General features: G+C 39.6%; 1 protein-coding gene across 8 annotated transcripts in view; it reads right to left on the bottom strand.

The window, feature by feature from the left end:
- POLQ (DNA polymerase theta) overlaps positions 1-24089 on the bottom strand; it is a 123058-nt gene extending 98969 nt beyond the window's left edge. For 7 of the 8 annotated variants that reach the window (XR_008523573.2, XM_024245112.3, XM_002813240.6 and 4 more), the window contains exons 1-8: positions 23762-24089; positions 22774-22953; positions 19364-19494; positions 17439-17595; positions 15262-15370; positions 11141-11360; positions 7838-7985; positions 419-565 (exon numbers count right to left, since the gene is read on the bottom strand). Coding sequence is in view for 7 of the 8 variants with exons in the window: in XM_024245112.3 (XP_024100880.3) it covers positions 419-565; positions 7838-7985; positions 11141-11360; positions 15262-15370; positions 17439-17595; positions 19364-19494; positions 22774-22953; positions 23762-24080 (1411 nt within the window). In the remaining variant the exon portion in view is untranslated. Of the gene's footprint in view, positions 1-418; positions 566-7837; positions 7986-11140; positions 11361-15261; positions 15371-17438; positions 17596-18099; positions 18204-19363; positions 19495-22773; positions 22954-23761 lie in introns of those variants that run through there. The other variant, XM_054551425.2, reaches the window with a different exon arrangement.
- Positions 24090-25257: the final 1168 nt, after the last annotated feature.

Here is a 25257-nt window from a genome sequence, read left to right as displayed (position 1 = left end):
TATCACACAATTTCGCTCTGTCACCCAGGTTGGAGTACAATGGCACGATCTCAGCTCACTGTAACCTCCGCCTCCTGGGTTCAAGCAATTCTCCCTGCCTCAGCCTCCCGAGAAACTGGAATTACAGGTGCGTGCCACAATGCCCAGCTGATTTTTGTATTTTTAGTAGAGATGGGGTTTCGCCATGTTGGCCAGGCTGGTCTTGAACTCCTGATCTCAGGTGATCCACTTGCTTCAGCCTCCCAAAGTGCTGGGATTACAGGAGTGAGCCACCATGCCCAGCCCACACAATTTCTTAAAAAGAAATCTAAGGATATTAAGTGTGTTTAACAAGAAATAAATGTACGCAAATATAAAAGTTAAGACAGTATGAGGAATTTTGGAGGTTTCTTAATAACAGATTATAAATATGAAATACCTGCATGATGAAATGCTACTCCCCATGGTATAGTTTTCTGTAATACAGAGTCCAGTCCTGAAGGCAAACGTCTTAACTGATCCATCACTTCCAGGAGTTCTTTTTGTTCCAGAATTACTGGTGGGCATTCAGAGGGTTTCACCAATCCTGTCACAAAAAAATTATCAACACCATTTGCTTCTAGCTCAGCTTCTTTAAGTGTATCTGTCTAAATCATAATAGAGCTAAATAGCAGGGGAATGGTTCTGAAACTGCTGCATACTATAATCTCCTGGAGATCTTTTAAGAATACTGATGCCTGGTTCTTAATCCTGGACATTGTTATATAATTGGTGTGGGGTATGACCTGGACATGATGAATTTTTAAATCTCCCCAGGCAATTCCAATGTGCGCCAAAGTTTAGGAAACTGTATAAGGGTAAGACCAAGCCTACAGGAGGGGATCAAAGGAACCTGCTGAGGAAGTAGAGTATTACGGATACTGATTACCACTCAAAGCCCCAAAATCAAAACCCTTGCTCAAGGTATGTACCACCAACCAGCAGTAGCAGCATCAGAGGGTTTCACCAATCCCGTCACGAAAAAGCCTACTTCTCTGTGAAATTATTCTTGCCTCTTTGGCATTAATCTGGTAGTTAATTAAATAGTACCCTCTGTTTTTTGTCCTCTCCCCCAGTAAGAGCTTAACGTTTTTTTGAGACAGGGTCTCACTCTGTCACCCAGGCTGGAGTACAGTGGCACAATCCCTGCTCACGGCAGTCTCGACCTCCTGGGCTCAAGCAATCCTCCTACCTCAATCTCCTGGTTAGTTAGGACCAGACACACGTGCCACTATGCCCAGCTAGTATTTTTTTTTTTTTTACTTGTAGAGATAGGGTCTCCCTAGGTTGCCCAGGCTCGTCTCAAACTCCTGGGCTTAAGCAATCCTCCCCACCTTGGCCTCCCAAAGTGCTGAGATTATAGGCATGAGCCACCTCCCAGCCTTAACTTTGTTACATGCAGTAAAAGCTTTACATACTTATATGTTTTCTTTAAAAATTTTCCAGATTTTTGGATTTTTGAACTTGTAAAACTTTTCATAAACAGTAAATATATGGCTGGGCACGGTGGCTGACACCTGTAATCCCAGAAATTTGGGAGGCCAAAGTGGACAGATCACTTGAATCCAGGAGTTTGAGACCAGCCTGGGAAATGTGGCAAAATCCCATCTCTAAAAAAAATACAAAAAAATTAGCCAGCCATGGTGGCATGCACCTATAGCCCCAGCTACTCGGGAGGCTGAAGTGGGAGGATCACTTGAGCCCATGAGGTAGAGATTAGAGTGAGCTGAGATCATGCTACTGCATTCCATCCTGGACAACAGAGCAAGACCCTGTCTCAAAAAAAAAAAAACAAAAACACACACAAAAAAGGAAAATAAATAAATGTATGTTCTAGAATTATTATGTGTCAGTTGAAAATAATACAAATATATATATTTAAATATATATCATATTTCATACATTTTTAAATTTTTAGGTAAACTTTTTTTAAAATTTTAAGGAATCACAGAGTTGCCAATTTTTTATTTTCCTGAGGGCAATTAATTTTTTAAAACCTTAACTATCAATATTTTTATTTCAAAAAAAGACATTTAACATTAAAAAATGAGTAGGAATAATTTCAGAAGGTAAACTGCAGCTTTATAAATAATGTGCTGCCTTGTCTTTATTTTTCTGATAAAAATCTCATCACAGACCAGGCTCCAGTCCAAGCACTAGCATTTGGGAACCACTGCTACAAACCAAGACAATAAAATCTCAAGAAAAGAAAATGATGATGATTCTGGTTATTAAGGATTATAAATGGCCATGGTAAAATGTAAGGAAATAAGCTAACCCAGTATAGAAAGTACCAGTTAAGGGGAAACTGGAAGAGATAATATACTGTTAAACAATAGCCCAGCCAATATAAACTTCAGGCAAAGTTTACTTGTTAGAGCTAGGCTTGAGATTTCCATCACTTATACTCATGATGCCACTGGTATAATTAATTAATAAAATATCCTAATATTCTGTGACTAGAACTGGTCCCTGTCTTCCTTGTATTTATCTTGGACCCCAAAGCACCACAGACTAGTAAAAATAGTGAGGCAACAGTGTTCACTCTAGAATTAGTAAAAATATATACTAATGATTATAGCCATTAGTATATACTAGATCACCATTTGGCAACAAAAAAAGGAACAAACTGATAACTTAACAACCTGGGTGTACATCAACCACACCAGGCTGAGTGAAAGCAAGCTAGATACAGAAGACACATACATACTGTATGACTTCATTTATGTGGAATTTTTAGAAAAGCACAAGTAATCTAAAGTGACAGCAAGCAGAGATCAACAGTTGCCTAAGTCTGGGATAGAGGGAAGAGACAGCAAAAGAAAAGAGAATATTTTAGGGTAATGAAAATGTTCTAGGTGTTGATTATAGTATGGTTAAACAGATGTATGCATTTGTTAAAATGTATCATATACATACAAAATGGGTACATTTTCTTATAAATAATACCTCAAAGCTTATTTTAAAATACATTTGTATATACATGCATGTGCGTGTATATATATGTGTATAAATACACACACACACACACACACACACACACACACACACAAAGTTGACTGTTAAACAACACAGGAGTTAGAAACACAGAAACCCCCAGTCAAAAATCTGCACACAACTTGACTTACCCAAAAGTTAACTACTAATAGGAGGTGACTCACACCTGTAATCCCAGCACTTTGGGAGGCCAAGGCAGGTGGATCACGAGGTCAGGAGATTGAGACCATCCTGGCTAACACAGTGAAACCCCATCTCTACTAAAAATACAAAAAATTAGCCGGGAGTGGTGATGGGCACCTGTAGTCCCAGCTACTCGGGAGGCTGAGGCAGGAGAATGGTGTGAACCCAGGAGGCGGAGCTTGCAGTGGGCCAAGATAGCGCCACTGCACTCCAGCCTGGGCAAAAGAGCGAGACTCCGTCTCAAAAAAAAAAAAAAAGAAAACAAAAAAGAGAAAATACATTTACTGTTCATTAACTAGAAGTAGATCATCATAAAGGTCTTCATCTTCATCATCTTTACCTTGAGTAGGCTGACGAAGAAGAAAGAGAAGGGGTTCATCTTGCTGTCTCAGGGGTGGCAGAGGCAGAAGTGATGGCAGTAGAGGCAGGCACGCTTGGTGTAACTTTACGTAAATACATTATAATTTCTGCCTGTTTTTGCTTTTTCATTCTCTAAAAATGTTTATATACGGTACCAATCCTTTCGCCATTTGCTGTCGTTTCAGTGCCGATATCATAGAAGGGTCCGTGCCATAAAAAAAGTCAGAAGCAGTCTTGAATAATTAGAATCCTTCTGCCAAATTGTCTAATGTCAACTTGTTTTCTGGCACTGCTTCTTCTATGTCTTCTTACTCACCATCTGGCACTTGTTTGGAAGCACTCATTTCCTTCAAGTCATCTTCTGTTAATTCCTCTGGTGTGGTGTCTACTAGCTCTTGAATTTCTCCAAGATCCATATCTTGAAACTCTACCTCCACCTTTTTTTTTTGCCATTTTCATAATCTCTTTCATAATTTCGTTCATTGGCTCTGTCATAAATCCTATGTGAATTCATGTGCAATATGTGGACACAGTTTTCTCCAGCAGGAATTTATCATTTTGGGCATGCAGGCTTTCACAGCTTTCCCTATAACAACAATGGCATCTTCAATGGAATAATCCTTCAAAACTTTCACAATGTTCTATTGGGGTTCTCTTCCATAATGTTGACAGTCCTTTCCATAGGTTACAGTGTGTAATGAGCTTTAAATGTCCTCATGACCCCTTGATCTACAGACTAAATTAGAGATGCTGTGTTTGGGGGTAAGTAGATCACTTTGATGCCTTAAGTGTTGAACTCACGGGGTTCTGGATGGCCCAGGGCATTGTTCAATATCAAAAGAAAGTTAAAAGGCAGTCCCTTACTGGCAATGTATTTCCTGACTTCAGAGACAAAGCATCGATGAAACGAATCCAGAGAAAGCATTCTCACTCTCCAGTCCTTCTTGTACAACCAAAAGAATGGCAACCAGTGTTTATCTATTCCCTCTAAGGCTTGAGTATTAGCTGTTTTATAGATATGAGTAGTCCTGATCATAAACCCAACTGCATTTGCACAAAACAAGAGTTAGTCTATCCCTTCCTGCCTTAATTCCTGGTGCTTTCTTCTTTTCCTTACTAATAAATGGGTTCTTTGTGGCAATTTTTTTTTTTTTTTTTTTTTTTTTTCAGAATAGGGCACTTCCATCTGCATTAAAAATCTGTTCAGGCAGATATCCTTTCTCCTCAATAATTTTCTTAATGGTATCTTGGAACTCATCTGCAGCCTCTTGGTCTTGCATCTCCTGTTATCTTGACATTTTTTCAAATTAATACAAATCACCAAAAAATTTTCCAATATATTATGTATTGAAAAAAATCCACATATAAACCTCTTTCTAAAATTATCCAACCATCTTTTGCTGGCATTAAATTATCCAGCTTTAGATCCCTTTGCTTTAAGTTGCCATATGGACTTCACTTTTTCTGAAATCATAGTAGAGTCTATAGGTATGCATTTCTTGTGTGTGTGTGTATGTGTGTGTGTGTGCATGCGCACGCATGCGTGCACATCTGTGGCGACAGGGTCTCACTCTGCCACCCAGACTGAGCTGAGCACAGTAGCACGATCATGGCTAACTGCACCCTTTACCTCCCAGGCTCAAATGATCCTCCCACCTCAGCCTCCCAAGTAGCTGGAACTATAGGCACACATCACCACACCTGGCTATTTTTTTTTGAGATGGAGTCTCCCTCTGTTGCCCAGGCTGGAGTGCAGTGGCACGATCTCAGCTCACTGCAACCTCTGCCTCCCAGGTTCAAGCAATTCTCCTGCCTGAGCCTCCCAAGTGGCTGGGACTACAGGCATGCACCACCACACCTGGCTAATTTTTATATTTTTTAGTAGAGACAGGGTTTCACCATGTTGTCCAGGCTGGTCTCAAACTTCTGACCTCAGGTGATCCGCCCACCTCATCTTCCCAAAGTGCTGGGATTACAGGTGTGAACCACCATGCCCGGCCTAATTTTTTAACTTTTGTAGAGATAAGATCTCACTATGTTGCCCATGCTGGTCTCGAACTCCTGGACACAAGTGATCCTCCTGCCTTGGCCTTCCAAAGTGCTGGAATTATCGACGTAAGCCACCTCACCCAGCAGGTATGCCTTTCATATAGTGATTCTGCAGCCACATAAAACTGCATTTTCAAAATCAGATGAAAAAGTATTTCATAAAATGTGCAAAGCTACAGCAATAGCTTCACAAATTTCCTTCTTTTTTTACAGTAGTACTTAGGCTCGATTCATTTATCTTAAAATAGTAAATGCAGCTGCAGACCTCAACTTATGGTACATAGCAAGCAATTCAATTTTTTCTTAGAATGCCACAACTTTTCTCTGCTTCTTCGGAACACTTCTAGCACCACTAGTGGCACCTCAGATTGGTCCCATGTTATTATTCAAGGTTTACAGTACTGCACTAAATATGATGAAAAGTACATGAGAAACATGATAAATTACTTTTTACTGCAATATGCAATTTATGAGACACAAACTGCTCATATGAAGATGATAAGCGTCATATTTTAAGTGCATACTCACAACACGTGAGCTCACTGCAACAGCAGCAGGAGGTGGCTATAAAATTATTACAGTATTAGTACAGTATATACTACGGTTAATTTTATGCAGTTATGATTTAACACTGCCTCTTTACATTTGTTTACATTTTTCTTGTGTGAATGGGGCCATGTATCGTCTGTGTCTGTGTGCATAAGTTTTGATAAATATTTATTTATTTATTCGAGAGAGGGTCTCACTCTGTCACCCAGGTTAGAGTAAAGTGGTCACTGCAGCCTCCACCTCCCAGGTTCAAGTGATTCTCCTGCCTCATCCTCCCATGTAGCTAGGATTACAGGTGCCCGCCATCACATCCAGCTAATTTTTGTATTTAGGAGAGATGGGGTTTCACCATGTTGGCTGGGCTGGAAATTTTAACTTTTTTTTTTTTTTTTTTTTTGAGATGGAGTTTCACTCTTGTTGCCCACGCTGGAGTGCAATGGCACGATCTCAGCTCACTGCAACCTCTGCCTCCCGGGTTCAAGTGATTCTCCCAATCCTCAGCCTCCTGAGTAGCTGGGATTACAGGCGTGCACCACCACACCCAGCTAATTTTTTGTATTTAGTAGAAACGAGGTTTCACTATGTTAGCCAGGCTGGTCTCGAACTCCTGACCTCAGGTGATCCACCCTCCTCAGCCTCCCAAAGTGCTGGGATTACAGCCATGAGCCACCATGCCTGGCAGAAATTTTAATTTTTAATAAAAGATTTGGGCCGGGCACCGTGGCTCATGCCTGTAATCCCAGCATTTTGGGAGGCCGAGGCAGGCAGATCACTTCGGATCAGGAGTTCAAGACCATCCTGGCTAACATGGTGAAACCTCATCTCTACACAAATACAAAAATTAGCCGGGCGTGATGGTGGGTGCTTGTAATCCCAGCTACTGGGAAGGCTAAGATGGAAGAATCGTTTGAACCCAGGAGGCAGAGGTTGCAGTGAGCCGAGATCACGCCACTGTATTCCAGCCTAAGCAACGGTGCAAGACTCTGTCTCAAAAAATAATAATAAATAAATAATAGATTTGTGTATATTTTAAGGTAGTATGTGATAAAATAGACTAGTATCTACATATGTTTTAGGCTACATGACATACCTTTTTCTTTTTGTTTTTTAATGTTTTCATGTTTCTAGGCTACATAGCTTGTCAGTTTTTTCAAATTAACACAAATCACCAAAACATTTTCTAATATATTATGTATTGAAAAACAATCCACATATAAACGAACGCACACAATTCCAACCCATGTCATTCAAGGGTCAACTTATACATATATATGTATGTGTGTATGATTCTTTTCAGAGTTACATATTCCTTTGGAAATATAAAGAAAGATATGGTTACTTTCCCCAAAGAAATGTCTACATGTGAAGTTTTGCATCCAATTTAAGGGCTCCAATGATCAAACTCTTAAAGCCCATGGATCCCTGATAAAGAACTGTAGTATATACCCAGTATTCTAAAAATCTAAAGCTGATTAGTCTAAGCGTGTGTGTATACATAGTCTATACTAGGGACGGAATATGATTAGAATCACAAAAGCACAGTTTGGTAAAAAGGGTACCACCTAGTGGGCAGGCAGTGACAACGATGAACAAAAGCCATGTTTTTGCTAATATAATCACTACCATTACTTTCAAGCAAATGTACTAAGCATGAAGGCTTTCCTTTCCATCCATAACTCACCCTCAGCTTGATGACGTAGATTATAAAACTCTCGAGCAATGATATCTGCCAGCTTCTCACACCATTTCTTTGATGGACAAAAAAGTAATACTGAATGGTTATCACGAATTGTCTCATAACATAAACTAACAACATGGTCCTCATCTCCCTAAAAAAGAAAGATAAATAACCACTTTAGTGGTACTTTCAAAAGATTCTCACATCAGTTTAAAAGCACTCATTTTCCTTTCTGGGGAAGCTTTTTCTTCTTGAAGGCATAATGAAAATCAGTTACAAAGTCAATAACAAAAGAAAGGAAAAAAAAGAAGAAAAATTAAACTCCTAATGATGAAAAGTGAAAGAAATACTTACTATTCATTCAACTAATATTTATTGAGCTCCAACCCTCAGGCAATGGGAATACAATATTGAGTAAAAAGAAAGTCAAGATCCTAATAGTCAAGGGGTTTATAGTCTCACCGAGAGACACATTAAAATACAGATGTCCCCAACTTAAAATGGTTGGACTTTATGATTTTTTTTGTTTTACAATGGTGCAAAAGCAGTATGCACTCAATAGAAACCATACTTTGGGTGCCCATACAACTCCTATTTTTCACTCTCAGCACAGTATTCATTAAATTATAAGATATTCAACACTTTATTATAAAACAGGCTTTGTGCTAGATGATTTTGCCCAACTATAGGCTAATGTAAATGTTCTGAGAACATTTAAGGTAGGCTAGGCTAAGCTATGATATTCAGTAGGTTAAATGTATTAAAGGCATTTTCAACTTACAATGAGTTTATCAGGATATAACCCCATCACAAGTTGAACAGCATCTGTACTAAATAAATAAATATAAAATACAACAATAATATATACCATTAAAAGAGAGTTTTACAGTGTTTTGAGGCCTCATATTTGACAGAAAGATCTGAAAGAAAAATTGTCCTAAGAAAACAATTTAGCTGAGATGTGAAGGTGGGGAAACATTATCTCAATGAAAGGTAACACATTTCAGACGAACAAAAGGGCATGTGTGAATACACTGTGGTGGCCCTGCAAGTTCTCCATACTGGAAGTATGTCAATGTATGAATTAAAAACTGGATTAATGCATCCATCTATTCACTCATTAAACAAATATTTACTATATGTCAAATATTGTTCTAGGTACTGGGGATGGAGCTGCGAACAAAGCAGAAAAAAAGCTCTACCCTCATAACGTTTCTACTCCAGTAGGAAGAGATAGATAATTACAAAAATGAGTTAAGTAAAATACATAAGGGGCCGGGTGCAGTGGCTCACTCCTGTAATCCCAGCGCTTTGGGAGGCCAAGGCCTGAGGTCGGGAGCTCGAGACCAGCCTGACCAACATGGAGAAGCTCCGTCTCTAGTAAAAATACAAAATTAGTTGGGCATGGTGGCGCACGCCTGTAATCCCAGCTACTCGGGAGGCTGAAGCAAAAGAATCACTTGAACCCGGGAGGTGGAGGTTGCGGTGAGCTGAGATCACGCCATTGCACTCCAGCCTGGGCAACAAGAGCTAAACTCCACCTCAAAAAAAAAAAAAAAATCAAAAAAACAAAAAAACATAATATGTTTGGTTTTGAAAAGTGCTAAGGGAAAGAAATAGAGACCATGTAAGGGAGAACACTATAATTTAGACAAGTTGGCTAGGGAAGGTCTAAGACGGTGACATTTGAGTAAAAAAGTCCAAAGGTGAAAGAGTAAACCACACTGATGGCCCTAAGGGGAAAGTATTCTAGAAAAAGAGAACCTGAGGCCGGAAACTCTTGGTATATTAAAAAACAGCAGAGGCCAGTGTGAAGGAAGTGAGAGGGAACATAGTAGACAGAGTCAGAGCACTAAGGGGGGCGGGGGATGTAGATCATGTAGGACCTTATAGACTGCTAAGAAGACACTGGCTTTTATTCTAAATGAAACAGAAAGCCACTGCAAGTTTCTGAGAAGAAGGGTAACATGATCTGATGTTCATTTTAAATAGCTCACTAGCTCCTGTAAGCATAGACTGAAAGGGACAAGGTCAGAAGCAGAGAGAACAATTAGGAAATATTTCAATAATCCAGTTAAGAAGTATAAGTGGTTCAAAAGTGTGGAGGCACAGACATGGTAAAAGAAGAAAAAAATTAACAGGAGAGCAAATGAATGTGTTCACATATAAATGTACTGAAGTAACCAAGGCATAGCCAGGCGAAATATGGGGCACGGAGCAAAGCAAGCAAGATTCCATACCAAGCATGCAGAAGCTACAAATGCATACCTAGGTAGTTAGTGAAACACATGAATTTCCAATTCTATTTCCAATTCTAAAATGACCCTTAGCTGTTTTAGTACTCAGAGGCACAACTCCACCAATGTACATGAGTCAGTTCTTTAACCTCAGGATTAAAGTGTTTTTGGGAGTATGGGAGGGTACTTATTTATCAAGCACTTTCTAGATACCAGATAATTTTTAAAAATCATATTTAATTCTTATAATATTCAAGATAGGGATTATAATATCCTATTTAATAGATGAAGATATGAGGTTCAGATAGGTTTTGTGATTCAACTACTATCTCAGCCATATCAAATATCTCTATTAAGTATCAGAGGTAGATCTATCAGACTACAAAAATAATATTATTTTCACTCTACTATATATTATACCTACCATTTAACAAAAAAGTTAATCTCGCACACTAGCAGTTAGTGTAAACTAAACCATAAGAAAATCTTTTCCCAGTAAAAAGAAAAAGCTACAAGATCAGTTATTTTTTTAAAATGTTTATATTATATATCAGGAAACAATTATTTATTTAAATTAAGGGTACAACTACATTTCCTCTCTTACCATCACCACCAATATTTTTTTTGGTGGAGGACGGAGTCTTACTCTGTTGCCCAGGCTGGAGTGCAGTGCCACGATCTCAGCTCACTGCAGCCTCTGCCTCCCATGTTCAAGCAATTCTCCTGCCTCAGCCTCCCAAGCAGCTGGGATTACAGGCGCCCACCACCACGCCCAGCTAATTTCCGTATTTTTAGTAGCGACAGGGTTTCACATGTTGGCCATGATGGTCTCTAACTGCTGACCTCAAGTGATCCACCCACCTCGGCCTCCCAGCATGTTGGGATTACAGACGTCAGCCACCACGCCCAGCTCACCACCAATCCTTTAAAAGGAAACCAATTAGCTTAATATTAATCCTAATGTATATGTAACTCCCAATTACATCATTCAGAATTTGTTAGCAATTTGCTAGAAAATGAAATCAAACACACAGATACAAATAGTAGTGATGTAAATATATTGATTTACCTTCACTTGTAGCATGGGCTCAAATTCCCTCACAAGTTTCATTGAAGAGTCATATATGGAATTTCCAACTTTTACTGACTCCAAAAGCGGTACAGGGCGAAAGTCGGTATGGTAGAGTTCAGCATTCAACCAGGAAGCCACAAGCTCCAAATTAGGAAGGGTAGCACTCATGCCAACAATTTGCACAGCATTAGACACAGAACTGGCTAGATCTGCCTGACTATAAAAAAACAAATGAAAAGAACATTAAAAGATATATAATACATTAATAATTAGTGTTGCTAACAATATTCTTGGTTATGTCCTTTGGTACACACATGCATACATTTCTTTAGGATATATACCTAAGAATAAAATTACTGAGCCACAGAATACTGAGTCACAGATTATCTTCAATTTTAGTAGATAATCCCACATTGTTTTTCAAAGTAACACCTCCACAATCTGTGTTTTCTATTGTTCCATAATCTTATCACCACTTGGTATTGTCAATCTTTTTAATGTTGGCAGTAATAGAGAGTATGTGATAGTATTTCTTTTTTTTTAGACAGGGTCTTGCTCTGTCACCCAGGCTGGAGTGCAATGGACCTGTCTCGGCTCACTGCAACCTCCGCCTCCCAGGTTCAAGCGATTCTCCCGCCTCAGCATCCCGAGTAGCTGGGACTACAGGTGTGTACCACCACACCCGGCTAATTTTTGTATGTTTAGTAGAGACAGGGTTTCACTGTGTTGGCCAGGCTGGTCTCGAAGTCCTGACCTTGTGATCTGCCCGCCTCAGCCTCCCGAAGTGCTGGGATTACAGGAGTGAGCCACTGTGCCTAGCCAGTATTTCTTTGAAGAAGTAATTTACAGTTCCCTGATAACCAGTGAGACTACTGAGCATCACTTCATGTGTATGAACCATGTGGATACCCTGTTTCTTTTTTTTTTTTTTTTTTTTTTTTTTTGAGACGGAGTCTCACTCTGTCGCCTACTCACTGCAAGCTCCGCCTCCTGGGTTCACACCATTCTCCTGCCTCAACCTCCCAAGTAGCTGGGACTACAGGTGCCCGCCACCACGCCCGGCTAATTTTTTGTATTTTTAGTAGAGACGGGTTTTCACCATGTTAGCCAGGATGGTCTCAATCTCCTGACCTCGTGATCTGCCCGCCTTGGCCTCCCAAAGTGCTGGGATTACAGGCGTGAGCCACCGTGCCCGGCCAATACCGTTTCAAAAGCCTGTTTTTTTGTCCATTTATATAGTGGGTTGTGTTTTTCTTATTCATTTGCAGAATTTTTGAATGTCTAGATAGTGACTTTCCTCTTTCGTTTTTTGCTCTGTTTTTATTAGTTTATCAAGCTTTCTGTTGCATTATTTTACTTTTTTTTTTGAGACAGGGTCTAGCTCTGTCACTCAGGCTGGAGTGCAAAGGCACAATCTTGGCTCATGGCAACCTCTACCTCCAGGGTTCAAATGATTCTTATGCCACCTGAGTAGCTGGGATTGCAGGTATGCATCACCATGCCCAGCCAAATTTTGTATTTTTAGTAGAGACAGGGTTTTGCCATGTTGGGCAGGCTCGTCTAGAGCTGGCCTCAAGTGATCTGCCTGCCCCGGCCTCCCAAAGGGCTGGGATTACAGGCATGAGCCACCATGCTTGGCCTTTTTTCTAAGTTATTGGGATGGATAATTAAATAATTGATTCTCAGTCTCTCTTCCTTAATAATATATACATTTTATGCTATCAATTTCCTTTTAAAAACAACTTTTGCTGCCCTTCACAAGTTTTGTTAAGAGATATTATTATACTTTCAGTTCAAACTATTTTCTAACTTCTCTTGTGATTACTTTTTTGATCTAAAAATGTGTCAAAAATGTGTTTATTTCTAGTCATGTAGACATTTTCTAGTTATGCTTTTCTTATAGCTAAATTCGCTGTTGTTAGAAAATAAATGATATGAATCCATTAAAATATGTTAAGACTTGCTTTATAGTCCAGCATATGGAAAACTTTTTAATAAATGTTCCATGTGTAACTCAAATGAACAGGTACTCTGCTGTTTTGAGGTAATTGTTCAATATATATCCATTAGGTCAAATTTGCTGATTATATTAATCATATTTTCTATATCCCTAGTGATTTGGGATATAGATGGTTATCTGCTTGTTCTATCACAAGAGAGATGTGTTCAATTCTCCCTTAACTGAAAAGAATCTATTGAGTACCCAGCACAATGACTAAAAATAGACCAACACCAACACACATCAGTATGAAATTTCACATCACTGTGGAAAAAGAGGAGCGCCTAAAAACTCCCAGACAGAATTTAAAAAATTGTATACAAAGGATGAAAAACCTGCATAGCACTGAATTTCTCAATAGCAATGAGAAAATGAAGTAATGCCTTGATAACTCTGAAGGAAAAGTATTTCTAATCTTGACTTTTATACCTGGACAGTCCATAATTATGGAGGCCGGGCACGGTGGCTCATGCCTATAAACCTAGCACTTTGGGAGGCCGAGGTGGGTAGATCACCTGAGGTCAGGCGTTCGAGACCAGCCTGGCCAACATGGTGAAACCCTGTCTCTACTAAAAATACACAAATTAGCTGGGTGTGGTGGCAGACGCCTATAATCCCAGCTACTCAGGAAGCTGAGGCAGGAGAATCGCTTGAACCCGGGAGATGGAGGTTGCAGTGAGCCAAGATCACGCCACTTCACTGCAGCCTGGGCAAAAGAGTGAAACTCCATCCCCCCCCCCCAAAAAAAAAAAAAAAAAGAATTATGAGGCATTTTCAGACATGCAAGTTCTCAAAAAATGTATACCTATGTGTGTTCACTGAAATAAAGTAGAAGTTCCTGGAAGATATTCCCACCAAAATGAGACAGTAAATCAAGACAGACCATATGGTCAAAAAATTGGTTGGGGGAAGGGAATCCCAAGATGATTGCTATGTAGCACATATATAGATTAATCACCTATCTAGATTGGAACAACTTGAAGGGCTTTAGGAAAATCTTCAAGAAGATGACTGGCAGAATAGCAAATGTGGTAGAATACACAACTGGGGAGGAGGCTAGGGATAAATTAGCAGTAAGTATCTGGAAAACCAAGCCATCAAACAAAAAAGACAGTTATTAATTTCAGAGAAAACAAAAAGTTGTTTAGAAAAGCAAAATTAATCATATTATACTATAGCCCAGTTACCAATGTCATTTATATAGTCATAATAGTGTAACACTGAATAATGATCTAAGCAAAATCATAACATAACTATATTTGAAGAACAGGAAGATAATGAGAGGATAAGGAGAGACTGCAGAGAAGGGAGACGATTGGGTAGTGGTTAGTAAAAAATTTAAAAGAAAGCTAGATCTTCATCTTTCATAGTAAAAGTCAATATATAAGGTCTGAAATTTAAAAAATTAAGTAGCCACAATTAGAGATGCTGCTGTAAATATTTTTAAAAAGCTAGAAGAGTTGAAAGGTAGTTGCCTCTGAGAAGTGAGGGCTAAAAAAATACTATTTTTCAAAATTAGCCTGACTACTTATATATATATAGATGATAAATACAGAAACTAGATTTTTCAAAATCTATAATAAAAAGGTATACATTGAAAGGTGAGCAGTCAGAAAATTAAGAATGTTTACACGTAATCTAAAATCAGTTTCAACCTGAAATACTTTTTCTGTTGTTGTTAGAGACATGGTCTTGCTCTGTTGCCCAGGCTAGAGTAAAGTGGCACAATCATACCTCATTGCAGCCTGGAACTCTTGGGCTTAAGTAATCCTCCTGCCTCAGCCTCCTGAGAAGCTGGGACTACAGGTGTGTGCCACCATGCCCACCTAATTTTTTTTATTATTTATAGAAATGGGGTCTCACTGTGTTGCCCAGGCTGGTCTGGAACTCAGGCTCAACTGATCCTCCCACATCAGCCTTCCAAAGTGCTGGGATTACAGGTGTCAGCCACCATGCCTGGACTGACTTCTGGAGCAAAAACAAACTACTATACATAAGTTTTCTCAATAAGAAAAATATTACACTCCCTTAGTTTATTTAACTCATACTTATGCATTTTTTCAGACACTTTCTCAACATTGTTTGAAATCTCAGGAACTCAGTTATTTCACGTACTTACCAAGATGCTGATTTCCGAGTAATATAGCAAATCTTGGTCAGCAAAAGTTCCAGCAGATACCCTCGGTGAGAGTCTCCCAGCATATGTAATTCATCCACAACCACCATTCCTAAAAAGATTTTCCAGATACTAGGTTTTTACAGAATCTCACATCCATGAAGAATTTTTTTCCAACTTTTATTTCACTCTATTTAATTTCCTTTATATCAACTTATATTTTAGATTCAGGAGGTACATGTGAAGGTTTGTTACCTGGGTATATTGTGTAATGCTGAGGTTTGGATACAAATGATCCCATCACCCAGGTACTTAGCAATAGAACCCTATTATTAAATAGTTTTTCAACACTTGTTCCCTTCTAGTAGTCCCCAGCTTCTGTTGTTGCCATCTTTATGTCCATGAGTACTCAAAGGTTAATTCCCACTTACGAGTGAGAACATGTGGTACTTGGTTTTCTGTTCCTGTGTTAATTGGCTTAGGATAATGGCTCCAGCTGCATCCATGTGGCTTTGCTACAAAGTACATGATTTCATTCTTTTTATGACTGCGCCAAGAAGGCATTTAAAAGACTCAATATCTTATATCACACAGTGATATAAGATATAATACACTATATAATACATTGCAAGTGATGCAAACTTCAAACCATAAATCAAAAATCATATTCCTTATAATGGGCAATTCTTTTCCAAGATGTTTCAGGTATTACAGGCAGTCATACTACAAGGTATACTGGATCTAAAAATCAATTATTAGCTTACTCAGGGCTAAACAAACCCAGCGAAAACTGCCTCTCATTACTCTTCTAAACTAGCAACTTCACTGAAATAAACATACAATGAAATATCAAAGACATCTATGTCAGCTTTCAATGTATTGACTTTTCAATGAGAAAACATACATACTCATGTTAGTAGCTTAGAAAAAACATAAGAGGGTCCAGAAGAAAAAGACAATTTTAAGAGATTTTTTTTTTTTAATATGGTAGGCTAGTGAGTCATCATACTGCAAAACATAAATATGATCACAATGTCCTTCACTACTTGGAGAATTTAACCTATGTATATACTTGGAATGATTCTTAAGAATTACTGAAAATTCAGTATCAACCAATACTTTCTTTAGTTAAACATTTTCATAACAACATAGTTTCCACATGCACTGGTATTCTCCCCACCCCAAATTCTCCCCACCAAAAGACAACTTTCTGGTGAAAAGGAATTTGAGGAGACAATAGGGTACTTCTTAATGACACATGATGTTCTTTTTCCTATCAATAAGCTATCTCCAAAATTGTACTGTCTGATGAGTTATTTTAGCACTTATTCATTCACCAAAAAAAAAAAAAGTATTCTGCCTACCATGTGCCAGGCACTGTCCTAGGTACATTGGAAATAGCACTTACTAGGAGTCTATTGCAACTCTCAAATATTTAAAGTCCAATGGGGTCACAAGTAATAAGACAATTCTGGTACAAATCAATTGCAATTTCTCTCTCCAAGCTTTATGGAGCACAGCCTATGTCTGATTCCCACCCTCCACCCCTACCCTACCATAACTTTACCATGGTATTTTTAAGTTCACCAGGTTCTCAATAATTAGCTGATATTCTTGCTACTTCTGCTGCTGCAATCCTTCTATTCCTGTTGCTACCTCTACATAATGGCCTTTCCATAATGGCAAAAAAATGCATTAACATAGAAAATCTTCCCAGAATCCCAAGCTCAAATAGAGTGTCAGTTTCTTTAGCTTCCTACCATTTCCATGCTAAATGGTAGACTCTGGGTCCAAGCCCAAAACAGACATCATAGCAGCAGAATATAATAACAAAAACACATATACACTAACTGCAAAATGGCAGATCTGGCCCAGCAGGCTTCCTTCTATTCCTGGTAAAGTTTAGATAAGAAAGAAGTAAGGAGAAATTATTGAGGGCTCAAGGATATCCTCTACGTTTTGTAAAGTACAAAAATGCAATGTAACGGAGTCAGTAACAGCAGCAGGACACAAAACTTATAAACACAGCGTTCCTAACATTACAGATGCCAATTCTTGCCTCCAGAAGTAGATAATAGACAATAGAAAAACAAATGGGACCTAGAGAAATCACAACAGCTCCACTTCATTCCATCAAAAATAGCAATAGAAAGTATTTACTTATTTTCTAACTTTCTTACCTAACAGATCCATCTTATTTTCCTCTATGAGGCGATTGATCAGACCATTGGCTCTCTCAATTGTGCAGACTGCAATATCCAATGAAGAGAAATGCCTTGATGGAGAGGTGCTGCCCATATAACCGTCTACTTTTATTCCTACTTCCTGAAACAGACTCTGAATTGAGTAAAAAGGAACAATATAGGTGAAAAAACTTGAAATTCAAGAGTTATAAACTGGTTCTATCCCAGAACATAGACATAAGTATCTAAAGACATCTACCAGATTACTGTCATCAGTTGTTTCTGGCCAGGACACACTGGTTCTTTTTAGATCATACACTAAAAATATGAAGTTTAGAACTGACAAAACTGTTAAGAGTCAAATAAAATTATGCCATTTTAATGACAGCATAATAATCTAAAAAGTTCTAAGAGCTATTTATAGGAATTAAAATTGGAGAAAAACTACCTTAAGCACTAACATTTTTAATCTAATAAATAGCAAGAAACTAGCTATAACACTTTAAGAAACAAATTTATACTTCATGAGGAAAATAGTCTCATTATCCTACTAATGACCAATTTTTTAATGTAATTGGAAGAAAAGTTTTTAAAAGTCAAATTCAGTGGGACTTTTATAATAATTTTTTTTTTTTAGTTTAACTTTTAACTAACATACCTTTCAATAAAAAGGATCCTTTCATCATTTTGTTACTTTGGGTCTAAGTTGAGTGATGTTACCATGTAGGACCAGCTTTGTTGGCTATTGTGCCTCTGAAATAACTGTTAAAAAGATTTATAGAACCATAGAAATTTAGAGCTATTCATTCAATAAAATTTTCCTGAGTGTTTACTGAGTTAACCCACAGTGCTAAGGGTTAACATCCTAATTTTACAAATAAAAAAACTGAGGCCCAGCAGGTTATATGCCCGGCCTAAAGACATAGTTAGTGGCAAAACTGGGACTAGAACCCACATTTCTTTAACAATCAGTATAACGATCTTTCCATTCCAAAAGCACATATTTTTCACTGCAGAAATCACAACAGTAAATTTATTCCATTTAATAAAACATTGTATTTGTGAAAATGCCCTAAAAACTGTGAGCATCATATTGATGTAAACTACTGTTAGTCATTTTTGCAGAGCAGAGGAACAGATCATACTGGGAGCTTTACATAAGCACCAATGGATCTTGACCTTCATCCCCTAAATATTCCTAAATAGCCCTCAATTAGGGCAGGATATGCTTCCTTAAACATTCTTCCCTTTCTATGCTTCAGTCTAGTTCTACTGTTCAGTTAAATGCTGATTCTTAATGTGCATGTTTATATGCTAGTTTAAGTATTCTGTTTATTTCCTAAGAAAAGGTTTACAAATTTTTACACAATTTTCACCAATTATTCTTTTGATTTGATGGCCCCTTCTCTTTAATGCAATAATAATTTTCTTTTAATTTCCTTCTGTAAATTTTTTTTTCTTTAATTTTTTTTTTTTTTTTTTTGAGACAGAGTCTTACTCTGTTGCCCAGGCTGGAGTGCAATAGAGCAATCTCGGCTTACTGCAACCTCCATCTCCCAGGTTCAAGCCTCAGCCTCTTGAGTAGCTGGGATTACAGGTGTGCACCACAACACCCAGCTAATTTTTGTATTTTTAGTAGGGATGGGGTTTCACCATGTTGGCCAAGCTGGTCTCGATCTCCTGACCTCAGGTGATCCGCCCACCTCGGCCTCCCAAAGTGCTGGGATCACAGGCGTGAGCTACCACACCCAGCCCCCTACTGTAAATTTTTAATGCTTTAGGCAGTAGCCTCTTAAAGCTACATAGGACACAATGAAGAAACTTTGTTTTCCACTTGCTTTTATAATTCTATTTCAAATGAATGAAACCAAGACTGCCAATAATGAGCCTTTCACTATTTCAAACTTAGTAAAAAACATTACCTGGAGGTAGTATTTCTTCTCTTTAGCCACAGAAACAAAGGGAAGAATAAACAAAGCTTTCTTCTGCATTTCCAAAACCCGCTTCAAAATAAGTAATTCTGCCACAAGAGTCTTCCCAGCACTTGTAGGAGCTAAAACATGATTATTCCACAAGATTATAAGGAAAAAGTAATATTTGGTACAATTCATTAATAAATGTTTTAAGCCATGTGTAGTATTACAGAGCCTAAGGCTAACCGATCACTAAGGGCCCAATAACACTTAAAATCTTTATACCCTGAAATGCCCTTTACTTTAAACCACCTGTCTTAATAGTCTCAACTAAAAACAGTGTAAACAAATCTTTATATCAGCAATATGATGAATACTACTGAGTACCTAGTTTATACCTAAAGATCCTTTCCTTTAAGTACCAAATGGGTAAAAGGCCTGCTTTGAGGAAGTAGATGAACAATTTTATTATGATAGGAGCTATGATCGAAGTTGAGGAAAAGGGCTGGGCACAGTGGCTCATGGCTGTAATCCCAGCACTTTAGGAGGCCAAGGCCGGGGGATCACTTGAGGTCAGGAGTTTGAAACCATCCTGGACAACATGGTAAAACCCCATCTCTATTACTATAAAAATAACAAAACAAAGAAAAATAGCCGGGCGTGGTGGCGGGCACCTGTAATCCCAGTTACTCAGGAGGCTGAGGCACAAGAATCGCTTGATCCTGGGAGGCAGAGGTTGCAGTGAGCCGAGATCACCCCACTGCACTCCAGCCTGGGCGACAGTGAGACTCCGTCTCAAAAGGGAAAAAAAAAAAGAAGTGGAAGGAAAAGAGTTACAAGGAATCTTACGGAAATGAAACAGAATTTATGAGAAGGTAAGGAAGAAAGCAAGAGGAGGCCAGGGTGGTGGCTGACACCTGCAATCCCAGCACTTTGGGAGGCCGAGATGGGCAAGGTGGTGTATGTCTGTAATCCCAGCATCTTGGGAGGCTGAGGCCTGAGAACCACATGAACCCAGGAAAAGGAGGCTGCAGTGAGTTGCAGTCACGCCATTGCACTCTAGCATGGGTGATACAGTGAGACTCCGTTCCGAAAAAAAAAAGAGGAAAGGAATGCCATGCCTAAGAAACAGCATATGGTACAAAGGCCTAGAAGAAAGCCTGGCATGTTCAGATGACACAGTAGGTAATTTAGTAAGCATGGAGTATAAAGTACCCCAGGGGTATAAAAGAAGAGATATGAAAGTGCCACAAGGAAGGTTTATAATCCCACCATTTAAGGAGTTTAAACCTTGTCCTGAAAGCAATGCAGTGTGACTGATGAGTTTTATGAAAAGGAGTGACAAGATCATATTTGTACTTTATAAAGATCACTTTGGACTGGGCACAGTGAATTATGCCTGTCATCTCAAAACTTTGGGAGGATCACTTGAGCCCAGGAGTTCAAGACCAGCCTGGGCAACACAGTGCCACCCCCATCTCTACAAAAAATTTAAACAAACATTTTTTTAAAAAAGACCACTTTGGGGCCAGGCGTGGTGGCAGGCGCCTGTGATTCCAGCTACTCGGGAGGCTGAGGCAGGAGAATCGCTTGAACCCGGGAGGCAGAGGTTGCAGTGAGCTGAGATTGTGCCATTGTACTCCAGCCTGGGCAACAAGAGCAAAACTCCATCAAAAGAAAAGACCACTTTGGCTGCAGGAGCAGGGCAAGATCAGAGGAAAAGAATGAACTAGTTTCAAAGCTATTGCATAATCTAGAAGAAAGATGATAATGAGCTGTACCAGGTAATGGGCCTAAAAACAGAAAGGAGTCAGAAGCAAGAGATATATGAGGTAACAGACACCAGGACTTGGTGATTAATTGTATAAGCTGGTGACCAGAATTCTGAATGATACCCAAGTTTCAGTTTCAAGCAATTGAAATGGTCAAGCCATTATGCCACTGCCACTAACTATGACTTCTTAGCATTTATGAGTATTTTATTTTGTATTTTATTTTTTGTAATGCCTTTTCACAATACAAGTACTTTCTATGTGCCAAAAACTGTTCTGAACTTTTATACATGAAATAATTTAATCAACTCTAAGTACTACCAAGGCACACATACTCACAAACACATATACACTCTCTCGCTCTTCCTAAGTAATCTGTGAGGCTGCATAGCCAGTAAGTGATAGTTTTCAAATCCAACCAGTCTAATTCCACTGCCTGAACTTATATCTGCTGATAATTATTTAATTCTTCCTTACAGCCATAATGAAAAATCTGTGTGACTCATAATTTTGGAGAAAACTGACGCAAAGGAATCGCATCTTACCAAATGATTAAAGTCAGTGTAGTAAGCATGGGTTAAAAATTGTGAATGCCATAGTTGCCCTTGAAAACCCATATAGGGCCAGGCACTGTGGCTCATGCCTGTAATCCCAGGACTTTGGGAGGCTGAGGTGGGTGGATCACCTGAGGTCAGGAGTTCGAGACCAGCCTGACCAAGACGGTGAAACCCCGTCTCTACTAAAAATACGAAAATTAGCTGGGCATGGCGGCGGGCATCTGTAATCCTAGCTACTCAGGAGGCTGAGGCAGGAGAATCACTTGAACCCGGGAGGCAGAGTTTGCAGTGAGCCGAGACAACTCCATTGCACTCCAGTCTGGGCGACAGAGCAAGACTCCATCTCGAAAAAAAAAGAAAACCCATAAAAATTTTATATAAAGTATATTACTTGTTGTTTGTATACACAACCCTGTACAAACAGGTCAATCTACAGCTGGGCACGGTGACTCACACCTATAATCCCAGCACTTTGGGAGGCTAAGGTGGGCAGATCACTTGAGGTCAGAAGTTCAAGACCAGCCTGGCCAACCTGGTGAAATCCCATCTCTACTAAAAATACAAAAAAGTAGCTGGGCCTGGTGGCGCACGCCTGTAATTCCAGCTACTTGGGAGGCTGAGGCAGGAGAATCACTTGTACCTGGGAGGTGGAAATTGCAGTAAGCCCACATAGTGCCACTGCACTCCAGCCTGGAGAGAGACTCTGTCTCAAGAAAAAATAAAGGTAAATTAGCAAACACATAATGATAATGTTCATACCCTGAAAAGCAACCAGGATCAAACAGGGGAAGGGCAGATTTATATCGCCCATTGCACACTCACTAGGATATATGTTTGTTGAGAATAATGGCAGGCAGAATTGCCCACTCTTTAAATTGTCATTTTTCTTGCTTCCCCCCACCCCAGTCAAACAATAAAACTTTTGTAATTTAAATATAAATAATAAAACTCCACTTTTCACACATATTGTTAAGATTTTCGCTAGTTATAAAGCACTGCCTCATTCACCTTTTAAAAGAACCACAACTACCTCAATATTCTTTACATTCATATCTTAAAAATAGTAATTAGTTTACATAAATTTGGATACCTGAATAAACTAAATTCTTTCCTTCCAGGACTTGTCCAAGCAAAAGGCACTCTGCCTGCCATTCGAACATCTTTTTTACACCAAAACTGTGGTATTTTTCCAGAACTGCTTTAGGAAGTCCCCAATTTGCCAATAGTAGCTTGTCTATTTGGTAGTCAGGAACTGTAGGCTTGCATTCTCCTTTTAGGAAAAAGAAAAAATTAAAATTTAATTTACTTCTAATATTTGAGTTTTACAGTTAGCACTTCACCGTGTGTTGGAATTCCTGTGTGTTGAAATGAAGCTCTTTAAAGCACATCCTGTCTTCAAGAATCTTATGAGAAATTGACCATGTATAGAAAAGTAATAAATTGTTATTTACTGCATATAATAAAAATTCCTTAAAAGCCTCAAACAAACAAAAAAGCGTGCAATACACAGTAGATAAAGAGTGTTGGAATTACGGGTGTAGTTGGGGGAGGAGGGCAATATGGAAGCATTACAAAGCTAAGTTAGGTGAGTTTCTATTTATAGTAAGTTTTAGTTCCATGACGACTGCACAACTAACGATTTTAAAAAACTGGGTCGACATCCACGGGACACCCAACCGATCTCATTACGAATCCCTTCCAGCCTTCCCCTGGACGCCGAACAGCCTGTGCCATACTCCAGGCCCAACAATACTGCCTTAAGGGTCTGTGAGGAGTACTGGGTACTGTGAGGAACGAGCCCCCCAACAGGTGATGGGATGAGGCTAACTAGGAAGTTGTTTCTGTAAAGGTCGAAAGATCCAGAAGCCACGTGAACATTAATACCAGGTGATCACTGAAAACACGTGTATGTCTGAACAGAAAGTGACCTGCCACACCAGGCCCCAGTCACAGAGAAGGGGAGTAGAAGCCCAATGGGGTATGCAATGAAGCAAGCCCCGTGGGGTGAGGACACCTCCCGACCCATGGCCCGGCGGAGCTGCCCCCGTTGCCCGCGGCCTCCCGGGTTCCTGGAGCACCTGCAGCTGCGGCCGACTGACGGCCGCGGTCCTTCAGGCAGCGACCCAGGCCCGGCGGCGGGCTCAGCACGGACCCAGAGAGGAGCTGGGGGCTGGCACTGCTGTCACCGCCGCTTCCCGAGAACGAATCTGAGCCTGATTCTGAACGCCGCCGTTTCCCACTCCGACGCAGAAGATTCATGGCAAACCCTTCTCGGCCGATCAGGGCAAGCCACAGTCCCAGCGTCCTCCCTCTCGGTAGAACCCTGGCTTGGCAACAGGTGCGGACATCTTCCCGCCGGTCTTCAAACTCAAACCTCCCGGCCCGCCCCGGAACCATAGAGTTATCCGTGGCGTAAGTAACCCGAAAGCCATAGAATCGTGGGGAAGGAGCGGCTCTCGCTGGCGTCTAAGACTTCCGGCTTCCAACCTCCTGGTTGGTTAATATGAGAGGTAGATTAAAGAGGAAGAATACAGAATCTACAGTTATAACCATACTGACCTAAAAACCTTCCTTCTCTTTTTGTCCATTTCTGGTTTGAATAGGAAGGCCATGCTAACTTCATAAAATGGGCTGCCCATAATAGGTAGATCAGGAAAGTAGCTCTTCTTAACGTATTGGTATTTTGTAAAAAATTATTTCAGATTGAGAAGCATTATGCGAGATAGTCTAGGGTTTCTAATGGAGCATAATTTCCCCCTTTCTCCTAGTGTATGATGGTAGGGCAGGGCTATTTCTGAACACAATTTCCACTTTAGTCAGCAAGCATTGTGAGGAATATGTAATGAGGAATTGGGGATTGCTGGCTGACAGACCCCTATAAACGCCGCGAGGAAGGGGCTCTGAATATACCCCAGGGATCGTTACGAGCCAGGAGCTTAGTAATGCATCTGTGTTGTCCCTTTTGTAAAGGTAGAAGAGAACGAGTTCTGAACGTAAAACAGTGACCATTCATTACCTAGTTGCACAATTCATTTCACCAAGCAAACCTAGTAGGCCCTAAGCCTGACCTGAAGAGGCTGTGCAATTCTAGAGCACTAAAAATCTCAAAAGGTCCAGTCCAATTTAAAAAAAAAACACACACACACACTCGAATACAATCTGGAAAATAGCATTCGAACCATCTTCTTTCAGTGATAACCTTATTTTTTTAAGTGATTTAAATGACAATATTCTAAAGTTCCACGAGATGGCGACATTACTCCGTGAATGAAACATTTTTTCTTCGCCTTTTACGCATTCAACAACTATTTATTGAGTATCTACTGTAAGCTAGCCACTGGGTAAATGGCAGTGGAATGGCATAAAATGGTTCCTGCTCTCAAAGAGAAAGAGTCTAGAGAATAAGGCAGACATTAAACAAGTCAGTTAATGAAGTGTGCCATATGCTTGCGCAGAAATGAATAGAATACTATTGAAGAAATAAAAGAGATCCTGCCGGGAGTGGTGGCTCACGCCTGTAATCCCAGCACTTTGGGAGGCGGAGACGAGTGCATCACCTGAGGTCAGCAGTTCT

The sequence above is a fragment of the Pongo abelii genome, chromosome 2, assembly GCF_028885655.2.
Source record: "Pongo abelii isolate AG06213 chromosome 2, NHGRI_mPonAbe1-v2.0_pri, whole genome shotgun sequence".
Classification (NCBI taxonomy): domain Eukaryota; kingdom Metazoa; phylum Chordata; class Mammalia; order Primates; family Hominidae; genus Pongo; species Pongo abelii.
This window is presented reverse-complemented; position numbering and strand designations above follow the sequence as displayed.